This window comes from Sphaerodactylus townsendi, linkage group LG08 (assembly GCF_021028975.2).
Source record: "Sphaerodactylus townsendi isolate TG3544 linkage group LG08, MPM_Stown_v2.3, whole genome shotgun sequence".
NCBI lineage: Eukaryota > Metazoa > Chordata > Lepidosauria > Squamata > Sphaerodactylidae > Sphaerodactylus > Sphaerodactylus townsendi.
This window is the reverse complement of record NC_059432.1, coordinates 90771968-90789123: the sequence shown is the minus strand read 5'-3', so window position 1 is coordinate 90789123 and position 17156 is coordinate 90771968. Positions and strand designations below refer to the sequence as shown.

General features: G+C 40.8%; 1 protein-coding gene across 1 annotated transcript in view; it reads right to left on the bottom strand.

Annotated features, from left to right (window-relative positions):
- The window catches only part of GFM1 (G elongation factor mitochondrial 1), a 38455-nt gene extending 25735 nt beyond the window's left edge, over window positions 1-12720 (bottom strand). The window contains exons 1-6 of the mRNA XM_048505522.1: window positions 12608-12720; window positions 10417-10569; window positions 9876-10008; window positions 8564-8768; window positions 7343-7459; window positions 4151-4301 (exon numbers count right to left, since the gene is read on the bottom strand). Of these exons, the coding sequence (XP_048361479.1) occupies window positions 4151-4301; window positions 7343-7459; window positions 8564-8768; window positions 9876-10008; window positions 10417-10569; window positions 12608-12655 (807 nt within the window). The 5' untranslated portion in view covers window positions 12656-12720. The remainder of the gene's footprint in view (window positions 1-4150; window positions 4302-7342; window positions 7460-8563; window positions 8769-9875; window positions 10009-10416; window positions 10570-12607) is intronic.
- Between the last annotated feature and the right edge of the window lie 4436 nt (window positions 12721-17156).

Genomic DNA, 17156 nt, shown 5'->3' with positions numbered 1-17156 from the left:
ATTCTTTTCGATACAACCACATGGCTTTCTTAAGCCAACTTAGTATCAACCGTAACTCAGTCCAGGCATGATTCGAAAAAGATACATCACAAAAGCGTCACCTGTTTTTGTTCAGATTCATCAAACATGGCAACATGAAGTATTTTGGCAATTTGGCTCCTAACGAGTATTTAGGAGAAGAACATCAATAACTTCTTTTTCCTGTTAGCTTTGCTTTCAGTACACTTCAAAAGATTTGACATTTGAGAAAGCTGGAAGGATGCAACGCTTTTGAAGGAGGGGGAAAAGATTAACACTGCGATCTTGTGAATACTTGCCCCTGCTGAACATAGTGGGATTTGTTTGGACTGAGCTATAAATCTCTGCTGGATTTTCAAAGGTTGGCAGGTATGCAGATCCCCAGTTCCTCTAAATCATAGGCGTCAAACTCACGGCCCTCCAGATGTTATGGACTACAGTTCCCATCATCCCCTGCCAGCATCATGCTGGCAGGGGGATGATGGGAACTGTAGTCCATAACATCTGGAGGGCCGCGAGTTTGACACCTGTGCAGTCTAAATCATGTAGGTTGTGTTGGAACTGGGATAATATAAAACGCTAGCAGACAGGCCAGAACTTTCCAAATACTCTTATAACAGGATTCCCAGTGCATAGGGAACAGATGAGAGCAACGGATCATTCTGCAGGCATTTCAAACAGGCTTCTTTCTCGTAAATGCCACAGAAGAAATGGAACCAAGTGGAAAAACATTACATAATGGTAGACAGGCAGCAATTCTCCAGACTGCAAACTCATCAAGTAGGCTAACCAGGGTAACAGGAGGTTGGTTTCCAGCTTTGAAGCTGCATTTTCCGTGCTCATCAAGTCCCTGTGCCAAATTCAGCCCTTGCCCGAGTGAGTTCAGCTACGGTGAAACAGTGTCTGCTTACACCAATCACACTTAAATTTTGAGACAGCATGGCCAAAAATACCACCAAACAATCCACCTGGAAGTAAACTCCTGTGCCCAAGCAGACAAAGCTACCAAGGGCATCCTGCAATGCAACCCTGCAGCGCCAAACATCGTATTTACATGGATAAGGAAATGCAAATTTATAAGAAATGGCCAGTGACCTCTAGGATCTGTCACAACTTTGTCTGTGACACTTGACAGCTGATTTCCACCAGCTGCCTATCAACCTCGTCATCTGCAGCTATTAATGCTAAGTTCAGAAAGCCTGTGGCTTCCCTGGATAGCAGCAAAGTATCATGGCAAAGATATTGCAGACGTAGTCTGGCTAATGCTGCAAGTGAGTTCAGTTTCTAAAGGCAATGAAATGTGAGGCTCAGAGGCATAAGGGGGGGGATGGCCCCTGGGGCAAAACCCGCTCCACAGGTCCCCATGAGCACTCCACCTCTGGTGAGGCTCCAAACAAACAAGGTTTTCCCTGAATGAAACATGGATATATGAATTAATAGGAGTGTGACTTTCCTACCCAATCATTCTTATTTCAATTGCTTCAAGTGCAGGACAGGTTGAAAAAAAACAGCCATCCACACAACAACCCTATTTGCAGGTCTATATTACAGCAGAAGAAGTTGCCAATAACTTGTTCAATCCAAGCTAGTAAAAAGTTAGCTCATGGAGAGAACCGCGCTCAGATGCTTTGAATTCAGCATCGATGCTCTGCCTATCGTCTCCCCTAGAATAGAAGCCACCAGCTGAAGAACCCAGCTGCCAACCCAGCAGCAGGCAAAGAGGAAGAGACCGAGACATGACTACAATTGCCAACCATCTGGACGGGGGGAAATGACCTGTCACTTTAACAGGCTTAATCAGATGTTCTTCATCAGGTGATGTTATTTACCTCCATTTCGTGAAAAACATCACTTGCCCACTTTCACCCATTAGGCCTCTATTAAGGGCACAGGACATTTTCTCTCCAGGTTGTTGGCAGACCTAGATATGACCGATTCCATGTCATCCCAGGGTGTTTTGGCCTCACTGGGAGTCAGTGTCATTAGTGTGTAGGAATGCAGCAATTATCAGAAGCAAACTGTCTGAATGGGATTGCAACTATTACAGCAGGAGCTCACTTGGCCAGCTGGATTCTGCATCTCCGTTAGGACTGAATGTTATGGAAGGACTGTGATTCTGGCAGCAATTTAAATTTCATGGATTATAATTGTTAAAAAAACACTGAATATCCAGACTCAGCTATTATCTCATGAAAATGTAACATGATCAGGACCACTTTAACAACACTCAAGGATGCCTTGAAGCTCAGCTTCTGTGCACATGAACACAAGAAGCAGTCTTTGATCACTGAACTGGTATGACTGGAAGGCTCTAGACAGGTTCTTCAACTGGAGATATCAGAAACTGAACCTGATTTGTTTTGTATGCAGAGTACAATCTCTGCCTCTAAATGTGACCCTTCTCCACTAGTGAAAAAAGGGCATAGTCCAATGCCAACCCCCCCTCCCCGCACACACACAACAAACACCCTGTGAGATGGGTGGGGTTGAGAGAGCTCCGAAGGGAGAAAGAAGAACTCTTTGATAACAAAAAATAGAAAGAATGATAGATAGCATGAATAAGATAAAGATAGAAAAATATGTAGAACTGGAGAGAAAGCTAATTTTTAAATGGTATAGAACCCCAATACAGCTAGCCTATATGATTAAGGATTTATGCCCAAGATGCTGGCATTGTGGTGAACTGGGAGCATACTACACCCACATGTGGATAGAATGTAAGGAGGTAAAAAAGTTTTGGGAAATTTTTTTGAAGTATATAGAAAAATTAGTAAAAGTTAAAATTGATTTAAATAATGATTTATTAATGGCAGGTATACTTGAAGAAAAAAAGGTGAATAGAAGTTATGAACCAATGTACAAAATTATGATTAGAGCTGCACGTGCAGTGATTGCATTGGAATGGAAAGACAATAAGAAATGGACAATCTCAAAATGGTTGGAATATGTATGGGAACAAATACAGCTAGAAATTTTTGAGATGATGACAAAAAATATGTTATGGCAAGAAAAATTAAGAGACGTCACGAAGATATGGTCAACCTTTGAGAACTGGATGAGAGAAGCCGGATTTAACGAAGAAATATGGGAGAAAAGAATCCGAAGAATGAACTTTCTGCTGCTTGAATGAATAACCGAGAAAGAAGAAGGGGGGGGAGGGAGAAAAAGGGAGAAATGTATAGTTTGATTAAAAGCACTGCATGTATCTGTAACATAATTACACTATACAACAAAAATTTATTTTAAAAAAGAGAGAGAGAGCTCTGAAGAGCTGTGATTAGCCCAAGGTCACTCAGCTGGCGAGTATTGGAATGCACAGGCCAATCTAGTTCCCCAGATAAGCCTCCACAGCTCAAGTGACAGAGCGGGGAATCAAACCTGCTCTCCCATACCTAACTGATAAGATGGGGACATTGCTATATGGTGGGTGGCTGGGTGGCTGGGTGGCTGGGTGGCTGGGTGGCTGGCTGGCTGGCTGGCTGGTTGGTTGGTTCCTCCCATGCTAAGTAGCATATTGGGCAACAAATGTTCTCCAGCATTTCCAGTCTTGGGCGAGTGTTTCCCAAGCCCAGATGTGAAAGGAGGAGGGTTGGGCTAGCAACCCATCCCCATAAAATCCCAATCATTATAGAAACAACAAAAAGAACTTCAAGCATTTCTGGTAAACCAGGCGGGAGTTCGGTTGTGTATATAAAGTGTTCTAAAGGCTCAAACATATTTTATACATATGCATGCACTTACAGAGAGAGAGAACGCTAAAACTAAAGAACGATATGATTTTTTTAAAAGTATGACAATTTCAGCTGATGGGCAGGTTCATCAAACTAGTTTCATTCATTTAGGCTTTTTAAAAAAATGTGTACAGAACTGTGCCAAGTGGTGCTGAGTTCCACCAACAGTGTTCCCATTTTGTACAGCAGGCAGGCTTCAATTGAATGCTGCACAGAACCAAGGGCGCACCCTCCCTCCCTGCGTCCCCTGGCAGTACAGCTGTTTAGCACATGGCTTAAATGAATTCCTTTCATCAACAGACACGCCAAGGGGCTCATAAGTTTTACTGCCCAACTCATTTTTTTTAAATTCTAAAACAAAAATTTAAAGAAGCAATCAGATAAAAACACAAAGTTTCTACCTTCAAATCAGCCACGTTTGGGATCTTCTCTTCAAGGAAAAGCTCTCCGAGTAGTTCATCAGAATTCGCGACACACTCAATCAGTTCCTGACGCCGGTCTGCACACTCAGCTCTGAAGTCTGGAGGAATTTCGCCATATTTAACAGTTTGGCTACAGAGGTAGAGAGGACAAATGGCCAGTTTAGTGGCCCACCACACAAAAAACTTGCCATAACCCTAAAGTCTGAGTGATAAACAAAAAAACCCCAACTTAAGCCACTTATAGAAATGACAAATTGCTTTGGATCATTCTTTTTCGCACCTGTAGATTAAGTGGAAATTACGTTGACTAAAATGCAGTCTCTGATTTCCAGTGAGATTTTATGAGGGGCATATTCCAATCTGAAAGAGGTTCTTGGGACTGTGGTGCACAGACCACATTTCTATCATATTGACTATTCTTCTTTTATTATTAACAGTCCATTCTAGTGATAACCCCTTTAAGGATCACATAATCAAATGGTGGTACAATCTTATTATGGAGAGGAAACCAGGATCAACTGCAAGATTTCCCTAACTGCAAGATGAGAATATAAAGTTTGAATTACATATGGAACAGATCAATTTTCAGGCTATTATGGTTAACATCAAAGACAGGAAGAGCTATATGGGGCTGTATAAAAAAACTGCACATAAGGATTCCTTTTTAAAGGTTTGAAACTCACCATATATTAACAGAAAATTACCATACAGTCAATTTCTTAGATTAAGGAGAAACAGTACTAAAACACAAGACTTCCAGAAAGAGGCCCCAGTCTGGGGACATAATGTGATTGCTAGAGGGTACCCTAACTATATATTACAACCATAATATTCCCAAGGCTTTAGCTCAAGAACAGATACCGGTAAGTTGTTTTCAAGTCAGAAAAAAGTTGACTTTGAGAGGCTGGTGTACAGCTTTTATCAGGACTCCATAAAAGCATATTTCAATTCTGGAGTATGTTGGATAGATTCACCAGGTATGACAAGAACCCTACTGCCTGTTTTAAAAGAATGTCTAATCTCAGAGATGAATTAGTACAGAGCAAAACGTCTTTACCTACTAGCAATCAGCCAGTTTTACCAGCAGTCAGCCCTCAAAAGGGTCTTTTTTCCTGTGGTAATGGCACATGCTATAAGCTTATTTATAATATGAAGGAATTTACAAGAGATAGAAAACAATAAAAGTTCAAAGGTCTAACCACAAGTAATACCAAAAAAGCTGTTTTCGTAAGTGCTCTTGCAATAAAATACATCTAGGAAAATATCAAGAAATCTTAAAAGCCATATTGCTGAACATAAAAGCAATATTTTCCTTTAAAAAAAAATGTGTTCCTTTAGCACAACAGTTTCGTAAACACAATCTTGGTCCTACTGATATTATCTTCTGGGTCATTCAAAAAGTTGATGAGTCATTATGACAAGTTGCTGTTAAGGAAAGAAGCAGAACAGATCTTCACACTTTGGCTCCCAAAAAGTTAAACAGGAGTCTAGATTTTTATAGCGGGCATGACTAGATATCTTGTCGTACATTGGCATCTGTTTTATAGTCTCATCATGGCCAGAACACACTGTGGTGAGTTACCTGTCTTCTGCATATATTTTTGAAGATATCCTAAGGGGGGGGGGGGGCTGCATGCAAAGGAGTGAAATACAATAACATTTCTTTTCCCACTGCACCAACATTTTTTCTTCTGTGGCCTGATTCTGCGTTGGCGCAGGCCCCCTTTCCACACTCCATTAAACTTGAACCTTAAGATGTCAGGAACCTTTCTTCTGAAGGATGGGCTGTTTTATATTTTATTGTATGTTTTAATTATGATGTACACTGCCCTGAGCCTACTGGGGAGGGCGGTCTAAAAATATAATTAATTATTGCTGTAAAAATCAACAGGCTAGTAATGCTGCACCCAATCTGTCTCTCTCTCTCTTTTTAAAAACCAGAATATATGCCATATGGACTGTGCCTGACTTATTTATAGTGCAGTCCTTTACAGACGTATTCCAGACTAAGCCTACAGACATCAACGGACCTGGTCTGGAGTAATTCTGCACAGAACTGTACTATCACTGATCGATGACTCTGTCTTTATCAGCTCTCAAATGTGAAGATGAACTGGACAATGCAATCTTTATCCACTCTGAAGCATCAATGTTATTTTGCTTGTTTTAAATTCCGGAAAAAAAGGAAGGGGAACTAGCAATTGGCAGCCACAGAGAGTTAAAAGTGAGTTTGGAATTAACTAAACCTTTGCTAGGATGATTGAGGGACTGGAGCACCTTCCTTATGAGGAGAGGCTGCAGCGTTTGGGACTCTTTAGTTTGGAGAGGAGACGTCTGAGAGGGGATATGGTATGCCTTGTAATAATGTTCTTTTAACTGTAACTTTATTTAGTTTTAACTGTTTTGGGACTTTTTCTAATGCCCATTAAAGGTTTCTGAAATCTGAAATCACTAGGCTAGCATTAGCCTTTACCAATGTTTGCCTGTCAATTTTAAATCCTGGTGAAGATGAAAACTCTGGCTTGCTTTAGCTACAGTTAAGTTTGTGCTGATGGATCCTTTAAGGATAGTAGGCTAGTTGTAGATAGTAGATAGCAGAGAGAAGTGGCGTAGTGGTTAAGAGCAGGTGCATTCTAATCTGGAGCAACTGGGTTTGATTCCCTGCTCTGCCGCCTGAGCTGTGGAGGCTTATCTGGGGAATTCAGATTAGCCTGTGACCTCCCACACATGCCAGCTGGGTGACCTTGAGCTAGTCACAGCTTTCCGGAGCTCTCTCAGCCCCACCTACCTCACAGGGTGTTTGTTGTGAGGAGAGAAGGGCAAGGAGATTGTAAGCCCCTCTGAGTCTCCTACAGGAGAGAAAGGGGGGATATAAAATCCAAACTCTTCTTCTTCACTGGCTGGGAGTGTTGGCACTTGTTGGCGTAGTTAAGAGGTAAAGGCTGGCCAAGGCTACAGTCCTAGGAACATACTTCTGGGAGTGACTCCCAGAAAACCAAATGGGACTTACTTTCAAGCAGACCTTCTTATTGCTCTCCACGAATGTAACACCTGCATGAGACCCCAACCATTACTTAGGAAGCAAAAGATTAAATTAAAGCCACCTGCTGCAACAGCACGATAAAAACCTGAGACTCTGAAACTGCTCAGAACACTGCTCAGAACACTTACCCAAAATCACCTTCAAAATAAATGGCTTTTTCTTCAATAAGATCAATGACCCCTTTGAAATTCCCCTCCAGTCCCATTGGAATCTGAATCAAGGCAGCATTCTGGTTTAATTTGGATCTGTAAAGTAAAAATATATGGACATTATAAGTAGGGACATTTGTTCAACTGCAAGGAACCTTCAACAAGCCTAAGTGGCATCTGAGAGCAGAAAGGGCATCCTTGTTAGGATTGTAAACCAGAAAGCAAAGTGGATATTCCTGCTGACCCTGCCTCCATACCAACTCCCATCCTATTGAACAAACTAATAGCTGAGGATAATGGCTCAGTCCTACTTTGCATGCATTCTGCAGTACAGTAGGAAGAGTTCCAGATGGCATTTAAAATACTGAACCAATTTTACTGATGGGGAGCAGGTTTTTCTTCTGTAAAACCCCAATCTTCACAGTTGGGGTGGAATTACATTAATAAATCCCCCCACCCCCACCCCACGATCCTTTCTTGGATTAAGCATTCTGTGACGTTCTAAGTATGTGGAGGGGCGGGAGGGAGGTAGCTGAACACTGGTCAGTGATTGACAGGCTAAATGTAGCAATTAGAGGACTGGACTGGGACAGCGGGGGCTTGAATTCAAACCCCATTCAACTATTACTCTCAGTGGACCAGCCATACACTCATTCCACAGTTTCTTGAAAAGATAAAACTGAGGAAATCACAAAATAATAATTTTTTAAAGGGACCATAGTGTAAAAAGCCAACCAAAATCACAATAACCTGTGAGAAAAATGCACTAACAATTATTTACTCCACAGAAGATTAAACAATTAACAAAAATGTTGAACAGGAGTGAGAAAATATATACATTAAAATATTTGCAGCAGTGGGAAAAGGAATCCGTATGTAATCTCATTTCAGCCACCTTCATCAATTCTTAGTTCTCAAGATACTGTAGTTCTCAAGAGCTTAGTTCTCAAGATACTGTAGTACATTACAACACATTATATGAATTCTATCACAAGTGAAAGAAACATAACACCTGAAATTGTTCTCTCCAAAGTCAAAGTCAAAAACCACAAGAGAAAGAAAATCCTATGAGGTAAGAAAGAAGCTCTACCAGCCAAACCATTTATTAAGGCAGGAGCATCTAAAAACGATATACACCACAAATAATGAAATAATGCAACAGTAGTAATGATCTAAGGCCTTGGCTGCCCCTGACTGCACCTGAGCTGTTGCAAAGCTCTGTTTGGACTTGAGCCCGTTCGATCCAGTTTGTTGATGAAGGTCAGAAAAGGGACCTGGTACCGCTTCATCTGCCGATTCACAGTCATCGTCTGGCACTGAACCCCTCCAACGGCACACAGCACCAGGATGGCTCCATCCAGAACTCTCAAGGCCCTTTCCACTTCTATAGTGAAATCAACATGGCCTGAAAAGCAAAACAAAAACAGACCGGGAATATTTAGTTTCAAAAATGGGAGAAAATCTCAATAAGTTGAAAAAGTTTCATACCTGCTACAGTATTAGCATCTAAAAAATGCTGAGTAACAAATTCAGGCAGAAAACTGCTATATTGTGGAACTCCAGGGTCAACAAACAAGTATACAGAAAATTGGATTACAAAGGTACTACCAAAAAAATTAATTTGCCCCGGAGAGAATTTCTCCTCCCAAATCAACCCAATGATGAATTGTGTTACTAATACCAGTGACCCAGAAAAGAGAGTTCATATGAAACAGACTTTCCATGTGACATTCTGGAGAAAATGAACATGGGGGAGGGAGAAAATAAGCTCCACCTCCAAATACACCCTTCTGCGGAAGGTGTATGCAGGTGCTATATGTGAACAAGTGTACACAGATCAGGCTTTCTCCCTGTGATGGGGAGCATTGCACACATTTTGCACAATTATGAATTCACTGCCAGAACTGGAAATTTGCAACCTCATCTTCAATTGACAAGACTCTCTTTTGTATTGTCATCTCTCCTGTACTGTAATACTTTTAAGGACTGGAAGTATTGATATCTTCTCTCTGAACCCTCACGGACGATTTAAACACCTTCCTCTTCAAAACCCCACCCTTTTGCAGACAAAAGATCCTGGAGACACTTGAAAATTTAATCGAAACAAATGCCTGGGAAAGTGCTGGTGAAGAATATACCAAAGACAAAGAAAACATTAATAAGAATGCAGTTGTCCGCAGTAACTATTTCACAAAAACAGTAACTCCCCATGTATGGCACAAGGCCCACATGCCATACATACCAGAACTGTATCATGACATGTAATACATGACCTCAGATGTGAAAAGTAGTATACCTAGGAACGCATTTCACATGACTGACCAACCCTTTCACTTTAAAGTCAACCTGAAGACTCTTACTCTCTTTATAAACCAGGGGAGTCACAAATCTATGAAGTCAGTACTGTTTGCAAAACAATGAAATCAGCCTAAGAAAGTCAGTGACACTGTGACAGTCATTTTTCATGCAAAATGCTGCTCACATCAAGAATTAAAATCCGTGCCATCATTACCTGGTGTGTCAATGATGTTGATATTTATGTCTTTCCAGAGGGTAAAAGTTGCAGCAGACTGGATAGTGATGCCGCGCTGTCGTTCCAATTCCATCGAATCCATGACGGCGCCAACTCCGTCCTTCCCTTTTACCTACGTGTGCGAGAAAGTGTAGTGAGGTTTCTGCAACTCAATCTGTTTGTGAGTGTTCTCTCTCTCACACACATATAAATGTTGTGCCAGGTAACAGGCCTGCTCCAAGGTGTCTCTTTTAGTCTCCTTTTAGGATAAGCCAGTGGTGACGAACCTATGGCACTACAGATGTTCACGACTACAATTCCCATCAGCCCCTGCCAGCTGAATGTTCCTTGAAAACACTACAGCTGTGACTTGACAGTAAATAAATAAATAAATAAATAAAATTGTCATCTTTAAGAATGGTGAAAAGTTGCCTCTGGTATTCCAGCACAGAAACGGAAGCAAGTTTTAAGTTCTGCAAGATCACCAAAACTACAAGGTCAGATAGAAGGTTCAGGACAATCCAATCTCATTCAAACCTACCTCGTGCATTTGAGAAATCCTGCCCGTGTAGAAAAGAATTCGCTCGGTTAACGTAGTCTTGCCAGAGTCGATGTGTGCTGAAATCCCAATGTTGCGAATCCTCTCATTGGGAATGATTCCTGAGGAACACTGTCGGCAACCACTCAAAAGCAGCTGAAATGTTAACAATATTACAAAGACAAAATACTTCGTACATGCCGTTATCACAGCAAGTCCACTTTACAGAATAACCTTCAATTGGAGTTCCAACAGGTGCCAATGTTATACATCTTTTGGCAATATTATACATCACCTGGCAAAGACCTCCATTTTCTCCCGGGTATTTAACTGTTTTATGCCATCTACTCCCAGACCACGGACTTTTTGGAACCTGCCTCTGGGGAGTTAGGGAGGGGGTAGGGTTTGAGGTATTGGTTTTGATTGTTTTTAGGTATGTTCTTAGGAGATACTTTATATCTCCTTCGGAAATTGTGCGGTCTATTAAATCGAATTAATAATAACAACAACAACAATATGTTTACGATGTTTTATTGTAATGTTTAGATGCATTTTTATATTATATAACCTGTCCTAATGTGTATTTGAAGGGCGGGATAGAAATTTACTAAATAAATAGGCGCTTTCAATGTAATTTTGCAATATATTATAAAATATTAAACTGAAAATGGTTCTGTAGCTCCATGAGTTTTACCTGTAATAGTTAAGGTAATTCATTGAAAACTATTGGATAAATACCTCTTGTTAAATAAGTTGTGAAGGATAAAAACTGTGCAAGGCACCTAACAGATTTATATTCATGTTTGATATGTGAATGTGCCACCTAAATCCTTTTGGATAGTATGCTGGTAAACATTAAACACAAAATGAACACTGTATGTTGCAACAACGGCATGTGATGCAATACTGGGCAAATAAGACAAAAGTGCACAACAGCTTTATGCCCAAATGAGCAGAATGTGAAACATGCATTAAGCAGACCATTCATCAGGGCTTGGAGTTTCATAGCAGATCATTACAATCTTGTGCTTGTCATAAACAAGTTCTGCTACTCCACCTTTTGTTTTCTAAAGTTTAACTATGGAAACTGAAAATCTGGCAGTTTATAAGAGAATGGAATTGTTGCACCAAAGCAACTATTACAGAGCAGTGGTGACTGTTTCTCAAACACAGAAGAGCAATTTCTGTCAAAGCACGCACCCCTTTATAAAAAAAGCAGATATTCTTAGAATAACATTTAAAGAAAAATCATCAGTTAAGTGCAATCCTTATGTTTTGATGGTCATTCAGATGTGCAAAAATCAGTGGAATTTTGTCTGAAATACCATATTCCATACTGTTAGCCAGTAATTCAGACAGTGATAAAACTCTAGATCCATTATATACATACACAATTTGTCACTATGATCTCACAGTTCTTTTTTCCAAATAGCATACGTTAAAAGTCCAGTACCTAAGTACTTGCTTTGCTTTCAAATCTAATGTTAAACTGACTATACTGAACATTAAAATTCTAAGTTGGGAGGCCAAAGCTGCAAGACACCTCATGAACACTACAGATGCATGATAAATCTATTACATTTTAAGGACATGGTTAGTAACCTCCGGGTGAGGTCTGGGAATTATAATTGATCTCCAGACTGCAGAGATCTCTCCCTCTAGAGAAAATGACAGCTTTGGAGAGGCATCATATTTACACTGAGCTCTCTCCCCAGATTCCGCCTTCCCCATGCTCTGCCCCTAAATGTTCAGTAATTTATCATGCCAAAGTTGGCAACCTTGCCTAGGGAAAATGATGCAAATGGTAAAGTTATACTGTGACGTTATAATTTATAATAGAAATATATTTGTATTTACATTTTATACTTTTATAATAATTTTATATATAAAATATAATAAATTATATTTATTGTTAATATTACATATATAATAGATAATATAATAAATGTTCATTTATGGTCTGTATCTATCTAGCATGCGTCTGCATTAACCGTTAAAGAGAAAACATGATAAGCAAGCAACGAACTCCGACCACTTACTTTTAATCTCACAAGCACACGGTGCTGGTCCTGAGCCGAGGCCCCAGACCTGTCACCTGCCCAGGTACCTTGGAGGCTGAGTTCCCATGGAAACAGCCCCAGGCCCAACTGAGTTCTCTAATCCCACGCCCACCTTCAGTCCGTCTCTCACGTACCTGTAGCCGAGGCAACGTCAAGCCCACGATCCGCCGGCCCCTCAACATGATGCCGAACAGGATGATCCCCCCACTCCGACTCGCTCAAAGTCACGCCGGGACTGCCCGCAGCCCACTTCCTGCCTGAGCCGGTAAGTGTTTCCGGAGCCTCAAGGGGCATAGTAGAAGTGCCCGAACAATCTACAGCGCCACCTATAGGAGTGAGGGATACACTATATCCCTATAGTGTTCTAAGGGATAACAGTGTGCTGTTATCTTTAGCTCCCTGCTTTTTTTTTTTTCTGTAGATTTTGGAAGAGAAGAAACTGTACTAATTCAAAAAGTCAATAAATCTCAGGAAGGCAAAGTCCTATGAGATACTAACAAAAGCCTTCTCTGAAAGTGTGTTTTGTTTGTAGTCTGAAACTGTAACAGCTACACCACACTGGCTTTCACTGGGTGGTTACTGCTCAACAGTAGTAAGCAGCTAGCCTCCATCCCCTTCAGCACATGTAGAATAATGCTCTTTCAATCCACTTCCAATGCACTTTGCAACTGTGTACAATAGCACACTCCACTTGCAAACAATTGTGGAAGTGGATTGAAAGTGCGTTATTCTGCATGTGCAGAAGGGGCATTGAGTCATGCAAGTCAGGTATAGTAACCCAGTTTTTGCTCCCAGGCTTGACTGCCCATTGACATCCTTTTGTCTTAAATTGGGATACTTCCTGGAGTTTAAATTGTTACCTCTAATTTAATTGGTTAATGGAATAATACCCTACCTGAATTGAAGGAGGTACAGCAGCTGTTAAGTTAAGGAGCTATTCAAGAAGTATTTGATCTGCAAAGGGATCCTGGGTTCTACTCCTGGTTTTTTCTTGTATAGAAAGATGGGGAAGAAACTTGAATAAACATTCCTATGTTTCTAAATTTCACACAGTATCTTTACCAGCAATAATGCAATTGCTGAAGAGAGATGTTTGGTTTACCATCCTGGACCTCAAGGACACCTATTTCCATGGGGCAAGCAAACCATGTGGACCATAGGACATACTTGAGGGTGAGTGTACTAATACCAGGTTTTTCACTTTAGGTTATCAGTGGCATGACAGGTGTTTACCAAATGCGCAGCCCCTGTCATGGCATTTTTGAGATTAAGAGGTTGTACCATTTATCCATGTTGCATTGGTAGTACAAACCTGTGAAGACTTGGGTCTGTTTATCTCCTGAAAAAAAAATCTAAGTTACAACTTACACATGTGATAGTTTATTGAAGCGGTGCCAGATCCCACAAAAAGGAAATGTTTCCTGCGTGAGGAGCGGGAACATAGGATTAGGGCTTAAGCGACTCAGTTTATGAGGAATCAGTTCCAAGGGGTGAAATAGATTCAGTGTCTCTAGGGGCAGATGGCATCTACAACAGCAGTGTGCCCCTTTGCTAGGCTGAATATGACATCATTACAGCTTTGGTTTTTGGAAAAAATTAAGCCAAAGTGGGACTCTTCTTATGTCAGCATTACCATCCCCAGATCAATTGCTAGATCTTTGTGGATTTGGACAGATCCAGAGATCTTGTTCATGGGGATGGACTTTGGTATCAGAGCACACGATATGATTGTAATATCAGATGCCCCATTAGCTGGATGAGGTGCTCATTGTTTGGAGCATTCTGTCCAGGGGTCATGAGTCAATGGGTGAACAGGATTTGAATATAAATATGTTGGAGATAAGGGCAATTAAATTTGCCCTAATTTATTCACTGATATTTTGCCAGGGAGGCCGGTCTTGGTGAAGATGGACAACAGTATGGCTAGTACAGATTTTCAAGCTAAGCAGAACATCCTCCCCTACTTGGGCAGTTCCAAGGAGAGTGAATGACAGGGGAAAACATGCATTTGACAAAACCCATGGCATGAGATGGTGGCAGTGAACATCTAGAACTAAGAAGAGTCTGTCTGGGGACATAAGTAGATCTGGATGCATGAATTCAGTAGATCTTCTCCCAAAGACATCCAAATGTGTGGTTAAATAGACCATTTTAAGTTTAAGAGATAATAGTTTATATATATCCCCCCCTTCCCCACTGCAGACCCCCAGTTACGCTTCATACTATCCCTGAGGGTTGAGCTCTGGAAAAAATTCAAGGGCTCAGTTGGCATCAGGCGGGACTAGCAGAGATTACCATCCACTTAATAAAAGTCCCCTTAAGTCTTCAGAACTTCATGGATAGAGGCCACTTAGTTGAGTTGGAGAGATTCAAAGGTGACTCTGCCCCATTGCATGAATAGGGCCAAGCCTCCCCCACATTAACCTTTAGACCCAAAAGGTCAGGGCAGGGGGGCTGCTTTCCTATGATTCCAAAACAATTCAATAGACGATCAGCCTGGCTTAACCCAACTATTTGGATTTGTTTAGAATGTAATAGTACGGTCCAACCAAAGTTAAGCGCTTCTAAGCTGCTCTGATATTCTAAGTTTTTAAATAGGTTGGTTGTAAGCATTATAATGATTAATGGGACTTCAGAGAGCAGTATATACTAGATTGGGTCTGGAATTATAGAGGAAGTGAGAATGTTTGGGGATAGACCAGATCTTACCTTCATACAGTATACTTAAGAATGGTTGCCAGCATGACGTAGTGGTTAAGAAAAGTGGACTCTAGTCTGGAGAACCGGATTCCCCACTCCTCCACATGAGCGATAGACCCTTATCTGGTGAACTTAATTTGTTTCCCTGCTCCTATACTAGAAGACTGCTGGGTGACCTTGGGTTAGCCACAATCCTATGGAACTCTCTCAGCCCCACCTATTGCACAAGATGTTTGTTGTTGGGAGAGGAAGGGAAAGGTCTTCGTAAGCTGCCTTGAGTCTCCTTACAGGAGAAAAAGACAGGGTATAAATCCCAAACCCTTCTTCTTCTCTTTTGGAAAGAGGAAACTGGGTCATATCGACTCTCAATGTTTCAAGACTCCAGGTTTAATATTAGCAATTAAGCAACAGCCTGAACAGTTCACAGAAAAATGGGAATATTAAAAAAGGTGAAAGTGGGAAGGAATAATGGAATAGTGAGTAGATTTATTCTATAGAGGCAAGCTATTAAGGAAGTTCTAGCAAAAAAACAAAACCCTCCAGCAACTTTCACCTCCCCCCCCCCAGCTGCGCCATTTGAGTTTTGTGCAACCCATGAAAGTATTGTCATGTGAAAACTGGTTACGAAAATCAGTAGTGCTTGAAGGGCTACCAACTTTTAAAGGTGAAAAAGAAGCAATGAGAGCGAGAGAAGTTAAAAAAAACCTAATGAACCTGTGAAGATTTTATAGTGAAACTGAGGCACACCGGTAAATATATCCAGCTTATGCCAAGTGGAAATAGTCCATCAGCCATGCAAAGGCTAAAATTTCTTACAAAACCAATGCTGGAAATGGAACCCAGAACAGGAAACCTCCAGTTGTGAGAATACCCACAACACAAAAACGTAAACAGTAGTCTGGAACAATGTCCTTTGGCATTGCAAACACAAATTAAATTCTGACTTGCTAGGTATCAGTACAGATGAATTGCAACTAAGTTCCAGATATTTGTGGAGCACAGAAAATCCCATTTAGCACTTTGAGAAGGAATCAAAATCTACTTAATTTGTTTCCATTCCATTTTTAATTCTTGGGCATTTTTGGAGCGCAGCGCTAATTGAAAACATACTCCTATGACCACTTTCCTAGGAATAAGCCCCAGTGAACTGACCTGAGGAGAATCCCGAGTTCTCTTTAGGATTATCCTGTAAATGGTCCTGGACTGAAGCCAAACAATTTATCCATCCTGAGACTCAGCCAAACCATTCTATGTTTGGCACTTCTAAATTGAGAATTTGAAGTGTGTACAGAATGGAACAAGCACACACAGCACGCATAAAGCATTTGGGTATCTTCATGTCTAAAGAAAAAAGCTTTTGTACATAGGCTTTTGCTAAGTACTGAATCTCAGATGAAAATCTCATTTTGAAATTGTGCTTGCCTCATAAACAGGCAAAAAGTGTTATGATGTTACAAAATCCAAAAACTGCAAAAACACTGCTAAATTTTATATTTCCACTGAAGCAAATAGTTATTTACAGAATCGTGATATGAAATAACCTTGCTAATGCAACCACACATGTAATAAAGACCCAAGGAACTCAGAAAACATTATTGGTAGATCTGGAGTCTAGAGGCAATATAGTTGCATAGTAATAAGCCTTCGACAATACAGTTGCATAGTAGTTTGGAGTGGCTGAAGACTTGGGGGCTTCCAGTCTGCCTATTTACCACAGAATGACAGTTCCTTGATACAACCCTACTTTTGGATTCTAAAATTGATTACATTGCCTCAAAACTTCACCTGTTAAGTCAGAGGAGCTTTCTTCATGATTTCCATACAAGTTACATATAAGTAGTGCGATTGCTTTAGATTTCACTGTTACTCAGGTGATGTGGCTAGAAATTATCCACGCGGGGGGCATCTTTGGCTTTGGGGGGGGGCACATGACAGAGAAATACTCAAAGGAGGCAAATACAGAAACTATGCATATCTGAATTT